We start from the raw sequence: 16,280 nt of genomic DNA, 5'->3' as shown, positions 1-16,280 counted from the left end.
GAATTTCTGACTTAAAATGCATTAACCAAGAAAGAAATTGCTCCAAACCCAGGCACTGCAGTGTGAAATACTGACTGAGGTGGAAGATTTGTCTGGTCAGTAGGATCAAAACTTGTGGTTCAGCAAATGAAGAGGTTGCATTTAAATGAATGCAGCTGCCTGTAGAAGTTGAAAGAGAAGGAACATTTCAAGGGGGGGGGGGGGGGAGGGAAAGAAATAACTTTATTCTCCTGCCAAAAGTGTTGTTTCTAGCTGAAAACCCAAAGCTTGGGCTCAGCAGATATTATTTCCTCTATTGATGGCTGCTTTGGTCGTGGCTGCTCTGGTGTGCACACACAGAGGAGAGCCTGCAGTGTCAAGAGCCCAATCCCAGGGCATTTATTTGTTGTCCTCCTCTCAGCTCCTCTCCTGCACGTACGCCAGCGGGGGGTTAAACACACATTTCACATGTGACAGAATGCAAAGCAGATATTCCAACTGACCAAGGGAAATAGCCCCTTGGAAGAATCTTTCCCTCTCCAAATCATTACCATGTGCTAAAGGAAAAAAAAAAAAAAAGGGTTCTATTTAGGCTGAAATTTCATTTTTATCATGGGGAGTGAAAAGCCTTCTCTTGATGTGGTTGGCATGGTTATTTCCACTGACGTGGCTAATGCTGCTGATCTTGGACTTCAGGAGAGTGCCAGGGACGTGGTTGGCTGTTTTTCTTTCTCCACTCAAGCTCTTTCTTTCCTGAGCTACTGAAGCAACAAGCAGTTCTGACTGGAATCACCTTACAGAAATGAGTGCAGTTCGTTCTGACCTCTTCTTTTACCCACTGGAAGGTGTCCAGAGAAGGGCCACAAGGATGAGCAGAGGGCTGGAGCTGCTCTGCTGTGGGGACAGACTGAGGGAGTTGGGGCTGTTCAGTCTGGAGAAGAGAAAGCTCCAAGGAGACCTAATTGTGGCCTTCCAGTATCTGAAGGGGGCTACAAGAAAGCTGGGGAGGGACTTTTGAGGGTGTCAGGGAGGGATAGGACTGGGGGGGATGGAGCAAAACTAGAAATGGGGAGATTGAGATTGGATGTGAGGAAGTTGTTCCCCATGAGGGTGGTGAGAGCCTGGCACAGGTTGCCCAGGGAGGTGGTGGAAGCCTCATCCCTGGAGGTGTTTGCAGCCAGGCTGGATGTGGCTGTGAGCAGCCTGCTGTAGTGTGAGGTGTCCCTGGCCATGGCAGGAGGCTTGGAAGGGACCCTCAAGGATCATCCAGTTCCAACACTGACAGTTCAGTGACTCTTTGAAGCCCACTCACAGCAGTGTTCTCGACAGCTTTCCTCACTGTCTAACAATGCATTTTCTTTCTTTCATCACAGGAGTATCTGGACCTCAGTGGACCCCTGGAGCAGTATTCCCCCAGCTACCCTGACACGAGGAGCTCTTGCTCGTCAGGGGATGACTCTGTTTTCTCTCCCGATCCAATGCCTTATGAACCTTGCCTTCCCAAGTACCAACACATGAATGGAAGTGTTAAAACATGAAAAGAAATCCTGCAGAGAGGAGTGAAGAGAGGAGAACGTCAAGCTACCTACCAGACACCACACAAAAGCTTTTCTCCAGGACCTTAGCGTTTCTGCTTGTACATAATGAAATGTGGGGAGGGAAAAAAACACCCAAAACAAAAGCCAAACAAACAAAAGGAAAAGGAAAGAAAATGAAAAGGGGTGGTGGTGGTGAAACCCAAACAAACAAAAGGAGAAGGAAAGAAAATGAAAAGGGGGAGGGGGGGAACCCAAACAAACAGAAGGAGAAGGAAAGTAAATGAAAAGGGGGAGAAAAAATCCAAGGAAATAAAAGGAGAAGGAAACAAAATGAAAAGGGGAAAAAAAGCAACCAAGGAAAAGGAAACAAAATGAAAGGGGGGGAAAAATCCAGGGAAAGGAGAAGGAAATAAAATGAAAAGGGGGGAAAAAAGCAACCAAGGAAAAGGAAACAAAATGAAAAGGGGGAAAAAAAAAGCCAAGGATATAAAAGGAGAAGGAAACAAAATGAAAGGGGGAAAAAAAGCAACCAAACAAATGGAAACAAAATGAAAAGGGGGGGAAAAACTCCAAGGAAATAAAAGGAGAAGGAAACAAAATGAAAGGGGGAAAAAAAGCCAAGGAAATAAAAGGAGAAGGAAACAAAATGAAAGGGGGAAAAAAGCAACCAAACAAATGGAAACAAAATGAAAGGGGGGTGGGGGGAAATCAACCAAACAAGAGGAAACAAAATGAAAAGGAGGAGAAAAAAGCAACCAAGGCAAAGGAAACAAAATGAAAAGGGGGGGAACAAAGCAACCAAACAAGAGGAAACAAAAGCCCTCACCAAACAAAAGGCAAACCTGGATGGAGGAAAACGGTCAGAAGCTCCAGAGAGGATCTCATCCTTTGCAACTTCTGAATGCTCCCAAGAGAGAAGAATGTTTTCCTGAGCTGTGTACCCGTCACTACCCAATTTTCTGGCTCCCCTGTCAGCTGCAACAACCTCCCTGGGTTGGTTTCTCTGTCGTCGTCGTGGGCTTTGGTTTTGTTTGTGCGACGGACCAGTTGGACTTGAGGCAAACTGCGGGTCTGCCTGCCTTGTTTATTTTGTAATATTTGGAGAAAATATATGGTGGCACACACTTACAGAGCACAAGTGCAGTATAGAGGTGCTGGATGTATGTAAATATATTCAGAATATGTATAAATATATATTATATATATTTACAATGAATTATTTTTTGTATTGATTTAAAGAAGAGAGAGAGAGAGAGAAACAAATGGATGTCCCGATCCGCCTAGCTCGTTAGTCGTCTTTGTTTTGTTGTTGTTTTGTTTTAACAGTTTGGTTTTATTTTTTTTTGGCTAAAAATGCTGTTTCTTACACAGAAATTTTCACCATCCAGAGGTGGAGAAAAGAGAAGAAAAAAAAATGAACTACTTTGCTTTCAGGGAAAAAGGTCTATCGTTAATTTATTGACTAATTGGTGATGTCCCACACCGCTTCAGCCTTCCCAGGGTCGCTGTGGTGGTGTGATTTAAATGGCATTTCTATGCAGGCAGCGGAGAGAACTGGGAGGTATATTGCTCAGACTTCACTGGTTCTCAGAGCTTTTAAAAATAGTAATAATTAAGAAGAGAGAGAAAAAGAAAAAGTAATATTTACAGTCTCTAACTCATGGGGGGTGGGGAGGTGTGAGCTTCGGAGTTATTTGTGTTCAAACAAACAAACAAACAGAAAAGCCCTGCAGTGTGAGATGATTTTTTTTTTCTTAGCCAAAGCAAATCCTTTTTAACAAGAGAAGTTGGCTTTTTGGTTCAATTCTCAGTACCTGTCACTTTGACAATGTGACTCCTCAGCGAGGCTTCCCAGGGCCAAGGGCGGAAACAAAAAAGCAGAATCCTTCCACAGGGGGAGGGTGTTAAAAGGAGGGGGAAAAAAAAGAGAGAGGCAAAATAAGAGGGGAAAAAAGAAGGTGAGTGGAGGGGGGGGAAAAAAGGAGAAGAGGAAAGACAAAAAAAGATGGGGGAAAAGAAGAAGAGGGGGGAAAAAGGAGATAAAAAGGGGGGGAAAGGGGAAAAAATAAGAATTGGGGCAAAAAGGGGGGGAAGAAGAAGGGGGGAAGGGGGAAAGAAAGAATTGGGGCAACAGGGGGGAAGAAGAAGGGGGAAAAGGGGAAAAATAAGGGGGAAAGAAGAATAGGGGGAAAAAGAAGGGGAAAGAAGAATGGGGGAAAAAGAGGGGAGGGGGAAATAAATGAAGAATGAGAAAAATAAAGAGCAGGAAAAAGGGAAAGGGAGAGGAAGAAGAGAAAAAAGGGGGAGGGAAAGAATGGAAAAAAGAGGGGAAAGAAGGGAAGAAATGAGGTGGGGAAGGAGAAGGGGGAAAAGAGTGGGTGGGGAAAAGAAGAGAAGGGGAAAAAAGATGGGGGAAAGGGGGAAAAAAGATGGGGGAAAGGGGGAAAAAAGATGGGGGAAAGGGGGGAAAAAAGATGGGGGAAAGGGGGGAAAAAAGATGGAGGAAAGGGGGAAAAAAGATGGGAAAGGGTGAAAAAGGGAACAAATATGGGGGGAAAGAGGGAACAAATATGGGGGGGAAGAGGGGAAAAAAGGGGGAAAAAATGTTGGGGGGGGAAAGAAGAAGGGAAGGGAAAAAAGAGGGGGAAAAAGAAAAAGGGGGGGAAGAAAAGGAGGAAGGGAAAGCAAAAAAGAAGGCAAAAACATGGGGAAGGTAATTTTGAAGAGAATTCCTGAAGCAAGGAAAGAGATGAATTTGCCTTTAACCATAGCAGAATGCACTGCTCTGAGAGGAGCTGAGCTTCTACCCTGCGTTGCACATGCATCAGATTAGCAGAACTCTCCTCCCTGAGCTGGATAATGGGTTCCAGATCTTCTGGCCTGGATCTTTTTGCCTTTTAGACTTCTCCCTCTACTGTAACTTGACTTAAAAGGAGAGAAGCTGTTTATAATGACAATTTGCCATAGGAATATCAACATCTTTGCTTTTAAGGGACTAACTCATGCTGACTCCAGGACTTCCTTCTGCTCCGTTCCCTAGCAGTAGGTACAGCGCTGACCCCTGCTCAAATGTCACTGTTGGTTTGTGTCTTTGGACTGAAGCCTCTGTGTTTGTCCTTTCAGAACACTCACACTCGATGTGGCCAGGCAGTATGAATGCAAATGACACTGTTTTTATCTGGTGGTGTGGTGGGGTTTTTTTTTTGGGAGGGGGGTGGGGGGGTGTGGGTGGATTTGGGGTTGTTTTTTTTAATATAAAACAACAAAAAAACACCAAGTAAAAATTGGGTGAAAGAAGGATTCAATTCTGTTAACTTTTGTACTGACAATAAAAATGTTTCTACAGATATTAATGTCGAAACTGCAAAATAAATGTCATGCAGCTTATTTTTCCTAATCCTTTGTGGCACACAAAAATGGTTTCCTAAACATCAAGTGATGGAAGGGGTCCAGAGCTGCTTCCTCTTGGCCTTATCCTGGATCCTATATCACAAAGCAATTCTTTCAGGATTAATGCTTCTGCCCCTGCCTTATAAAACCTCTGCTCATGAATAACTGGGGTTGTTTGAGTAAACACACGGACACTCCCTGGGCTTTGTGGAGCCAGGACACTCTTCTGTCTGGAAAGTGGCTTGAAGTCTTCCTAGAGCAGATAGAAAATATCCTTAGTCAAGCTGGAGCCTTTAATTAGTGAAGTTTGGCCTTCAGACTGGAGAGGCTGAGTGACCATTCCTGGTGAGGTTTGTCCTTCAGCCTGCAGAGGCTGAGTGACCATTCCTGGTGAGGTTTGTCCTTGAGGCTGGAGAGGCTGAGTGACCATTCCTGGTGAGCTTTGTCCTTGAGGCTGGAGAGGCTGAGTGACCATTCCTGGTGAGCTTTGTCCTTGAGACTGCAGAGGCTGAGTGACCATTCCTGGTGAGCTTTGTCCTTGAGACTGCAGAGGCTGAGTGACCACTCCTGGTGAGGTTTGTCCTTCAGCCTGCAGAGGCTGAGTGACCATTCCTGGTGGGCTTTGTCCTTCAGCCTGCAGAGGCTGAGTGACCATTCCTGGTGGGCTTTGTCCTTCAGCCTGCAGAGGCTGAGTGACCATTCCTGGTGAGGTTTGTCCTTGAGGCTGGAGAGGCTGAGTGACCATTCCTGGTGAGCTTTGTCCTTCAGCCTGCAGAGGCTGAGTGACCATTCCTGGTGAGGTTTGTCCTTGAGGCTGGAGAGGCTGAGTGACCATTCCTGGTGAGGTTTGTCCTTCAGCCTGCAGAGGCTGAGTGACCATTCCTGGTGAGGTTTGTCCTTCAGACTGGGGAGGCTGAGTGACCATTCCTGGTGAGGTTTGTCCTTCAGCCTGCAGAGGCTGTGTGACCATTCCTGGTGAGGTTTGTCCTTCAGCCTGCAGAGGCTGAGTGACCATTCCCATAGGAGATTTACCAATGCATCATAACATGAAGAGTCATGAAAAGAATATAAAAGCACTTGGAGTTTGTGGAGGTCTTTGTGCTTGAAAGCAGAAGGCAGGCACACCAAACTAGCTGGTGCTTGAGACAAAAATGGGAAACTTTTGGTCACATTACTGTTGCAGCTTAGCCAGAAAAGGGTTCTTGAAGCTGGTCTTCACCACGTGCTGCAGAAATGCTCCAGACACCAAAGTATTCATTAATTGCTTTCTGTCTCCTTTGCTTTGACCACTGATCCCACAGCAGTCCCACAAAACTCAACTGAAAAAGGTTGGGTTGGGCTGAGAGTTGTCCCATTGGAAAACTCCCACTGGCTCTACTGAGAACTAACAGTTGCTTTCCCCACATTGATTACTCTTATCTGCAGCAGTAGTGACTCTCTGATAAGAACCCAGCGTGTTCTGAATGGCACAGCTGGAGGTGAGGTTGTCTTAAGGGGTGGTGGAAGATCTTGAATCCCATACTGAAATGGTTTTCAGTGCATCTTTGCTACCTTTGTAAAGTCACAACAGTACCCTCAGGAATGTAAGGGTGAAAAGATAAGTGGACAATGTAAATGGCTGGAGAGGAGAAGGCTCTGAGACCTTCTTGTGGTCCTTCAGTATCTGAAATGGGCTACAAGGAAGCTGGGGATGGACTTTTGAGGGTGTCAGGGAGTGATAGGACTGGGGGGAATGGATCCAACCTAGAGGGTAAAGGTAGATTAGACATTAGGAAGAAGTTGTTCCCCAGGAGGATGGTGAGAGCCTGGCACAGGCTGCCCAGGGAGGTGGTGGAAGCCTCCTGCCTGGAGGTGTTTGCAGCCAGGCTGGAGGTGGCTGTGAGCAACCTGCTGTAGTGTGAGGTGTCCCTGCCCATGGCAGGGGGGCTAGAATTGGGTGATGCTTGAGGTCCTTTCCAGCCCTGGCAATTCTGTGTTGATTCTATGTTTGGTTACACTGCTTTTGGTTGTCAGCAGTCTGTCTGCCTTCCCTCTTGTTCAGTTTTGTTTTCTCTCTCCAATGTTGAAATGTGCATCTTGGAGACAGAGCAGGATTCCACAAGTGCTGCCTGAAGTCCTTCATGCCATTTCCCTGGGTTTGCAGTGCTCCCTGGGCTAAGCTTTTATTCTTGCCTGCTCTCCCAAGGCTTTCTTCCCAGTTGCCTGCTGGCTGATTTCCTTCTGTGGAAGCACTGTCTCTGGGGCAGGGCACAGGAGCACTCCAGCTCTAGGGGAGCAGAACAGGTGCTGAGTGTGAAGCTGCAACTTTAAGGCAGAAAGTTGCAACTAGACAGCAGCAAATAAAAGCTGACATCGACATTTGCCCAAAGGGGAAATATTTATTGCCATGATTGCCTACATGAGCAGATAGGGTTAGGGATTGGGGTTTGTCTCACCTGAAAATAATGCTGCTGTTAATAACAGGAGCAGCAGTGAAGAGCAGCATTGTCAGGAAATGAGTTTGTATTGATGTGGATAATGAAGATCATGTTCTGTGTGTAATCAGTTTCCTGCAGCACCTAATTGTTTCTTGTGCCCTGTTTATAGGATTGATCCAAATGGACTCTGTAATACATGAGCAAATATGGATGCAGAAGGCAGGTTGGTTATGGCTCAAGTCCATAAACCACTTCATGTTGCCTGCTTTGGTTTGGTTTTTTCCCCCTCTTCTTGCAAGTAGCACAGGCTGTGACAGCAGATAGGAATATAGCTTCTCTTCTGTCCCTTCTTTCCCTTGGTTTTGTATCACTGAACATTTCATTATGCCTCTCCAGAAGTAAGAACTGATCTGTGTTTTGCGTGCCAGATCTGCCACAAGTCAGTTTGCTGCTTTATTTCTGCAAGTAACACAAGCAAAGCTGTGTACAACATCTGGTTGTGTTCATGCCTAGCACCTGAGCCCTAGCACCACTACTCCCTGAATTCTAGAGACCATCTTTTTAGTGGACTCATCTCAGTCTAATTCATTAAACCAAGAGAAGGTTAATAGAATTGTCAGGGTTGGAAGGGAACCTCAAGGATCAGCCAGTTCCAACCCCCCTGCCATGGGCAGGGACACCTCACACTACAGCAGGTTGCTCACAGCCACATCCAGCCTGGCTGCAAACACCTCCAGGCAGGAGGCTTCCACCACTTCCCTGGGCAGCCTGTGCCAGGCTCTCATCACCCTCATGGGGAAGAACTTCTTCCTCACATCCAATGTTAATGTACCCATTTCTAGTTTTGCTCCATCCCCCCCAGTCCTATCCCTCCCTGACACCCTCAAAAGTCTGCCTTTCAGGAACCTTCAGATGCTTTAGTCTCATTTGGGTAAGTAGCCTCATGTAAGGGTGAGAGTGGAGAGAAGAAAAGGTGGTTGTTCATGGAAGGAAAGCCAGCCATGGAAAGGGAAACAGAAGCCAGCCAACACCTGTTGTGGAAGGGTCATCTGTCCAGTCTGTAATCAGGAAGTTCCCTATCTGCATCACTTGATCTAATCATTACAGAAATAGTGCACTGATTGTGTTTTACCCCACAGTAAATGTATTAAGTCTGTTGTGATGAAGCTTAAGCTCTCTCTAACAGCTTGTGCTGGGAAGGGCCATCAGTCCTCTGCCTGTAAGTATCTCTGTATGCTTCTGAGCTTTGGTCACCCTGAGGCCTGAATGTCACAAGCAGCTCAGATGTGGAGCCAAAGCTTTTGTTTTAATCCCCTTTTTCTGTTCCATAAAGCTCCTAAGCAGAGGGAGAAGCTGAAGGCAGTTTTTTCTCCACAAGGATGCACGAAGAACAAGGGGCAAGAGACACCAGCGGAGCCAGGATCTTTCTGTCTCGGTTTTAGAACCAATTTCTTCACTCCAAGGCCACTTGGACACTGGGATAAGCTGCCTAGAGAAGCACTGGAACATACATGGCTGTAGTTATTCCAGACTTGGCTTGACAGGGCCATGGATAAGCTAATCTGAAGCCCTGCTTTCAACACAGTGCTGGCCAAGATGATCTCTGGGGTCCCTTCCAGCTGAAACCTTTCTGTGATTTTGCAGGTGTCTGTTGTTGGCCAAAGGTAACCCAGGTCTGCAGAGGAGTGCTGGAAAGCTGCACTGACTTGTGTTGAGGCTGTCAATGGAATGGATCAATCAGTAAATTCCATCTAGTGATGCTTTTAACAAGACAGAGATCCTGCTCTATGAAGGCATTTGGACTTTCGAAGCCAAGTCCTGATTTGCTTTTGATTATCACAGCTGCTCCAAGGTTTTCTGATTTACTTCCTGTGTTTCCTCAAAAGCTTTCTGAAGCAGGAGTGTCTTGCAAGAAGATGAAGTATTTTGGCTTTACCAGAGTGGCATGACCCCATCAGAGTCCTCTTGTCAAAGGGAGATGAAGTCACTTCATGATGCAAGTATTTAACAGGAGACAATACTGCATAAAATCAGAGGGGGGTACTTTGATTTGATCAAACCAGAAGGCTTAGACTAACTCAGAGTGACAGCCTGTAAGTAATTGCACTTTTAAAATGTTTTATTTCCAGTTCTGGCTGCTGCTGAGTTTCCCCAGCCAGCACCAAGTGAGGAATACACTCCTGAGTATCAATGATGTTTATACTGCTCAGAGTACCCAGCAGCATTTCCGCAGCAGCAGCTGTTGTGCCCTACAACCAGACAGCTGTGAGCAAGGTCAGGAGCCTGCATAGCTCAGAAGGGTTTGTGAGGAGCCTGGTACCATTCCCACAGAACAGCACCAGGCACTGGGACCAGGTTGCCTGCCCTGAAACAGTGAATCACTGGGGGAGCTTTTCCAAAGCCTCCATGGATTGCCAGGGAGCACTGATCCTTCCTTGTGGCAGAGGAGCAGCTCATCTCTTCTGTTCTGGCATTGTGTGTTTGAAGTGTTTGAGGCAGTGAGGACAGAGTGGAGAAGCAGGACAGCAAATGAGATCCCCAGTGCCCCTGCTCTGGAGGAAGGTATGGCCCATTATGCTGCACCCAAAGGGAACTGCAGCTGGTAGAGACAAAAACCTATACTGCCATGGTCTGTTCAGAGAAGGTAGCCAAGGTGCAGGGTTTTGTCCAGATGTGTTCCCTGGGACAACACTCACTGGGTTTAGGGCTGTCCAGCAGCATGCAGGGCTGCCTGTTCCAAAAGCTTGTTAGCACAGGGATGCTTGAACTGACAGCTGAGTGCTCAGCTGGTGAGGGATCTGCCCTGGGGATGGTGATTTGGGTGTTGAGAAGAGCAGGCTGCAGCCAGGTCTGCAAAGTGTGAGTGTGACACCACTGAAGGAAGAGGAGTTTCATCTTCTTAGGTCCTGCCTGAATTTCAAGCCTGACATGTTGAGTCCTAAGCACTGGGAGCACTTGAGCAGAGTTTGCCCCCACGGAGGGTCGGTGCCAGTGCTCCTGAGCAGCCTGACCACAGGCACCTGCAGCTGGCCCCCCATGAGGCTTCCCGAGGAAAGCAATTCAACACCCAGGCAGAAGGATGCCTTTGCCCTTTACTCCACCAGCTGGGTTTTGGAGGGCATGAGACAGAGCCCACAGTGTGCAGTTTCTGCTGGTGCAAAATTAATTTGGAGCTGAGGCTCCTTGTTGGTGCAACCTTCATGCTGCTGCTGCAGGAAGGGCATGCAGAGGCCTTCAGCTGAAGGGAGAGCGATGGGCTGCCACGGGCAGGGAGCAAACACCCTGCAGGGAGAGGGGAGAGAAGAAAACAAGCACAGTTGGCACTGGCTCTTGATGCAAAGCTTTTCCTTGTGAAACTATTCATTTTCTCCTCCTCCTCAGCTCCAGGAAGCTACCAACCCAAACACCTGTGCGCTCATCTCCTGTGGAGCTGCCAGTCTGCAACCTGCTTGGCTCGTCCAACTCTCCTGGAGCATTTCCTTTCATCAATGCTCCCTGCTTGCACCAGGATTCATTTGCTTCTAAATAAGTTTGGGCTTGGGTTTTGTTTTGTTTTGTATTCTTTTTGCTTGGTTGTTTTTGCTTTTGTTTTGGGGTTTGTTTGTTTGGGATTTGGTTTGGTTTGATTTGGAATGTGTCCAGAGCAGGGCCAGGAGGATGAGCAGAGGGCTGGAGCACCTCTCCTGTGAGGACAGACTGAAGGAGTTGGGGCTGTTCAGTCTGCAGAAGAGAAGGCTCCCAGGTGACCTCATTGTGGCCTTCCAGTATCTGAAGGGGGCTACAAGAAGGCTGGGGAGGGACTGCTCAGGATCTCAGGGAGTGATAGGAGTAGGGGGAATGGAATGAAGCTGGAGGTGGGGAGATTGAGGCTGGAGGTGAGGAGGAAGTTCTTCCCCATGAGAGTGGTGAAGCCCTGGAATGGGTTGTCCAGGGAGGTGGTTGGGGCACCGTCCCTGGAGGTGTTTAAGGCCAGGCTGGATGAGGCTGTGGCCAGGCTGATGTAGTGTGGGGTGTCCCTGCCCATGGCAGGGGGTTGGAACTGGATGATCCTTGTGGTCCCTTCCAACCCTGACTGATACTGTGATACTATGATTTTCATGTTACAGCTTTGGGGGGAAAAAACCCCACAAACAACCCAACCCCAAACCCAAACCCAAGGGGTTCTGCTAGGGGATTGTAAGTAACAAAATGTTGCTTCTATATTTCCCCAAATTCATAATTTCCCCCCTCTCATTTGAAATTCCCAAGGCTTGTTCCCTGACAGCTGCTCTAACAAATGGTGGGCTCCTTCAGCTGATGTAATCCAAGACCTCATTGATGTCAGAGGACATGTAACATTGATTTATCAGCTGGGCAATGAACTGGATGAGCCATTGGCTTGCTTTTCAGTTCAGTAGCTTCTCTTTTGGGGGGGTATTTTCCAGTAAAGATTGTATCTATCTCTCTATCTGTATCATAGGTATGGGTATTATTAGCTATAGATTATAAGGATATTATTAGCTATAGATTATAAGGATACTATTGGCTATAGATGATAGGTGTAGATGATTAGTCTGCACAGACTAATAGACTATACAGTCTGTATAGACTGCACAAGGGCTTTTGTAGCTCCATCTCCACAGGTTGCCAAATCCTGAAGCTAATGCCATATAAATATTCAGTAGTCAGCTAACAGATGTAATCATGACAGGGCCCTGGAAGAGTCAGTGCAAATGTTACAACCCAGATAAAACTTCCAGAGGGGAAATATTTGTATTGTTAGTTAAAAGCATTGGTTTGGCTTCCCCTCCCCCCTTAGTATTTGGCAGGACCTTGCTTGCTCCTCATTTGACTTTGTGCTTCATTGTTTGCAAATGCTCTGTGGATCCTCATCTGGCTTCATGGCTGAGAAACAGCAGCTACATCCAGGGTGACTCCAGCAAGTCAAAAGTCACCCCAGAATTCCATGCCTGGTCTCTCTTTTGATACCAAGTGCCCCAAAGATGAAGGCTCTCAGCTGGATCCAGACTTGCATCTTGCAGTCTCTACTTTTCCACACGTGTAAATCATCTTCCCAGTCAGTGTGTGTGCTGAGCTCCCTTTACTCTTGCTGCTGCAGTAAACAAGGGGGAAACATCTACTGTGGTTTTCTTTAGGCTTTGCTTCCCTTGTTGCAGACAGATGAGGGGGAAAGAGGCAGCAGTCCTTTGCTTTTTGTAGTGCTGTGTTAGTTGTCTTCCTTGCTGGAACTTCTTCCACCTCCTGCCCCCTCACAGCTACCCAGCACACACCCCATCAGCAGTTGAAACCCACACATCCTCAAAGACCTTCCTGTTTTGTGGAGGTTTCTTTGTGACTGGAGTGCAGACAGCCATTGCTCCCCTAATCAGCTCCCTCTGTTTGACAAATGGGAGATTTATGGCTGCTGGGTTGGGGAAACCAAACTGTGCTTCAACACGCTCACTCAGGGGGGCTGAAGTTTCCAGAGACTGCTGGCAAAATCTTTTTCAGGCTTCATTAGAGTTGGGCCTTTGAGAAGTGTGGGCTGAAAACTAAGACAAGATAATTTTTCCAGAGTACTTTCAGTCTCTCTAAATGCCCCCAAAGGTTTAAGGAATAAAGGGCCAAAGGGAAGACAGGAATGCAGGGGTTTACTTTGGGTCCTGGGGTAGGAGTGGGGGTGATGGAGTGGTAAATCACTGGGTCTGTGTGGTTTCTGCAGGCACAGTGTCTGCTTTCACTCTGAGTGGCACAGCAGCCATGCACAGTATGTTCCCCTTTGGAGGGAACATTCCCACTTCATTAATTAATAGCAAAGATCTGCTCCCAGCCTGGTGACGCTGCATGCTGGGTTTGTAAACGCTTGCTTCAACAGCTGTGGGGTTGTGGATTTGCACAGGGGCCCTGTGTGCATCCCACAGACCAGCAACTGACTTCCAGGACACTACCATCCACCAGAAACTGCTTTCATTTCAGTTCTTTACTCATTGCTTTGCTGCTGAGAGCAATGCTTATTCCTCACTGCAGCTGCAACATTCACATGAGGACTCCAAAAGGTTTCAAAGTTGCATCCCTCCATCCTTTGGGGAGAAATGCTCAGGGTTCCTTGAGCTTACCCAGCTTCAAGGCAGTGTCAATATTAGTGGTGTATGTGTCTTGCAATGGAAAGCTTCTGCAAATTACATCTGCTCTTCTAGAGCATGAAAAGGGAGAGCTACTCAGGTCTTAAGTACACCTTGAGTCCTGTGTCCAGTTCTGGGCCCCTCAGTTTAAAGAAGATGTTGAGTTGTTGGAAGGTGTCCAGAGAAGGGCAACAAAGCTGGGGAGGGGTCTGGAGCACAGCCCTGGGAGGAGAGGCTGAGGGAGCTGGGGTTGCTTAGCCTGGAGAAGAGGAGGCTCAGGGGAGACCTTCTTGCTCTCTACAACTCCCTGAAGGGAGGTTGTAGCCAGGTGGGGGTTGGTCTCTTGTCTCAGGCAACCAGCACCAGAACAAGAGGACACATATTCAAGCTGTGCCAGGAGAGGATTAGATTAGATGTGAGGAAGAAATTCTTCCCAGCAAGAGAGATTGGCCATTGGAATGTGTTACCCAGGCAGGTGGTGGAGCCCCATCCCTGGAGGTGTTTAAGAAGAGCCTGGATGAGGCACTTGGTGCCATGGTTTAGTTGATCAGATGGTGTTGGGTGATAGGTTGGACTGGATGATCTCAAAGCTGTTTTCCAACCTGGTTAATTGTATTCTGTTCTATCTTAGTGCCTGTGCTCTTCGTAGAGTGTGAAAAGGGAGAGCTACTCAGCTGTCAGTGCTTGTGCTCTTCATAGAGTATGATGCCAAGGAGAAGAGACCAACGCTCACCTCACTGCAGCCTCCTCTTGGGTAGCTGTGGAGAACAATGAGGTCTCCCCTCAGCTAGCTGTGAGTGTTTCAAATGCTGGGAGGGTGATCTGTGGGAAGTTATCACTGTGTGCTTATCCCCCATGTAGTTGCTGTTTCATCATCATAATTAATTACAAGAAAGCTCCACATGGAAGGAGCCTGCAGACCACTTTCAGACATGCAGCCACCCCGCAGACAGATGATGCCCCAGCAGCTGTGCAGAAGATGGCTCCAGAGCTTGTACAGCTGCAGGAGCAGTCAGAAATCACAGGAAGGAGGTGGCCCACCGCAGCCAGTTTTGTTTGCCATCATTAACAGGGAAATGTTGGCTTCTCTGGAATGTTGTGGTGTCTGCTGTGGCACGGTAAGCATTCACATAGGATGTGTCCTCAGCTTGGTGTGCTAGGAGGGGGCAATTCTGGACAGGACTCTTGGTCCACTGAGCCTGACAGCTTGCTGCTGCTAGTACTCAGTACCTTGAGTAGTTTGCTGCTGTTTGCTGTCTCCAGAAGGGCTGCTGGGTGGCTTTGGAGGAAGCACTGTGACTCACAAATAAAGTCCTTGAGAGGAATGTTGCTTGTAAGGTTCATCCTCTCTCTGTGAACGCCTCCTCTGCTCCCTGTGGCAGCACCAACCACCCACAGCTTCTTTGCCTACAGCAGCAGTCTCAGGTGAAGAAGCAGCTAATGGGTGCAAAAAATGTGTCCTCCCGTGCTTGCTTGTGCCCCCCAGAGGGATCCCCCCCCACTTGTTGAAGCGTGACTGACCTGCATCAGCGCTGCTGGCTGGAGGAACAAGCACGTGGTGGAGTCACCATCACGGGAGGTGTTCAGGAGGAGACTTGATGGGGTGCTTGGTGCCATGGGTTAGTTGTTTAGGTGGGTTGGATTGGTTGATGGGTTGGACACGATGATCTTGAAGGTCTCTTCCAACCTGGTCTGGTCTATTCTATTCCATTCCATTCCATTCCATTCCATTCCATTCCTATCCTATCCTATCCTATCCTATCCTATCCTATCCTATCCTATCCTATCCTATCCTATCCTATCCTATCCTATCTTATCCCATCCCATCCCATCCTATCCTGGCCTTACTGGCTGCCACTTCACCTCCTAAAACAAATGAATCTGAGTTGTATTTAAGAAGAAAGCCTCACTTCCAGTGCCTCTGAAGTGCTACCTCCAGAAGCAGCTACTGCATTGACCACATCGCCCGGACACAGCAAGGGCTCCGCTCAGCTCTGGCTTTGGTTTCACTTAGCCAATTGTTAATTTCTTAATGCGTCCCTCAGGTCCCCTTTATTAATGGACAGCTTGCAGAGGAGGTCTGGGTTACTGTTTACCACAGCCCTCAGTGCTTTGGCATCCCTTGAGTCAGATCGAGCTCCCAGGCTGCTGCTTGCCAAGTCAAATCCTTTTAGCATTTTTCTAATCTCCAAACACAAGTTCCTTCATCTCCCAGGCAGCCTCTGCAGTGCACTGAGCCTTTGCTGTTTGAAATCAGATCATGATGAAATCTCTTAATAGTGGCTCTGTGAAAATATTTTGTCAAAAGAAGCAACCCCCAAACACTCCAAACTTAATTGGAATGAAAATAGCAGCAGCTGGATTGCAGTTTGAAGTCCTGAGCCTGAGGAGCAGCTGGAACAGCAGGACTCAGAGAGGGACACTTCCAAATCTTCCTCTTCCTCCAGGAACGTTTCAAGGCGGCTTTGTTTTGGCAGGCAATGAAAGGGAGCCACTTGAGTTTAGCTTTTGCTGACCACTATCCTGTGCTGCTGTCCCCTCTGCCACTTAGCTTTGCAGGCAGAGCACACAAAATTTGGAACGTTCTCTGGAAGGTGTCCAGAGAAGGGCAACAAAGCTGGGGAGGGGTCTGGAGCACAGCCCTGTGAGGAGAGGCTGAGGGAGCTGGGGTTGCTTAGCCTGGAGAGGAGGAGGCTCAGGGGAGACCTTCTTGCTCTCTGCAACTACCTGAAGGGAGGTTGTAGACAGGCAGAGGTTGGTCTCTTCTCCCAGGCACCCAGCACCAGAACAAGAGGACACAGTCTCAAGCTGTGCCAGGGGAGCTTTAGGCTGGAGGTGAGGAAGAAGTTCTTCAT

At 47.7% G+C, this 16,280-nt stretch overlaps 1 protein-coding gene across 11 annotated transcripts in view; it reads left to right on the top strand.

Annotated features, from left to right (window-relative positions):
• FGFR2 (fibroblast growth factor receptor 2) overlaps positions 1–1,894 on the top strand; it is a 106,847-nt gene extending 104,953 nt beyond the window's left edge. For all 11 annotated transcript variants that reach the window (XM_068140394.1, XM_068140393.1, XM_068140392.1 and 8 more), the window contains one exon: positions 1,353–1,894. In XM_068140394.1, the coding sequence (XP_067996495.1) occupies positions 1,353–1,517 (165 nt within the window). In that variant the 3' untranslated portion in view covers positions 1,518–1,894. The remainder of the gene's footprint in view (positions 1–1,352) is intronic.
• The last annotated feature ends 14,386 nt before the right edge of the window (positions 1,895–16,280 follow it).

The sequence above is a fragment of the Melanerpes formicivorus genome, unplaced genomic scaffold, assembly GCF_026170545.1.
Source record: "Melanerpes formicivorus ecotype bairdi unplaced genomic scaffold, bMelFor1.0.p_v2 SCAF_6, whole genome shotgun sequence".
NCBI lineage: Eukaryota > Metazoa > Chordata > Aves > Piciformes > Picidae > Melanerpes > Melanerpes formicivorus.
This window is presented reverse-complemented; position numbering and strand designations above follow the sequence as displayed.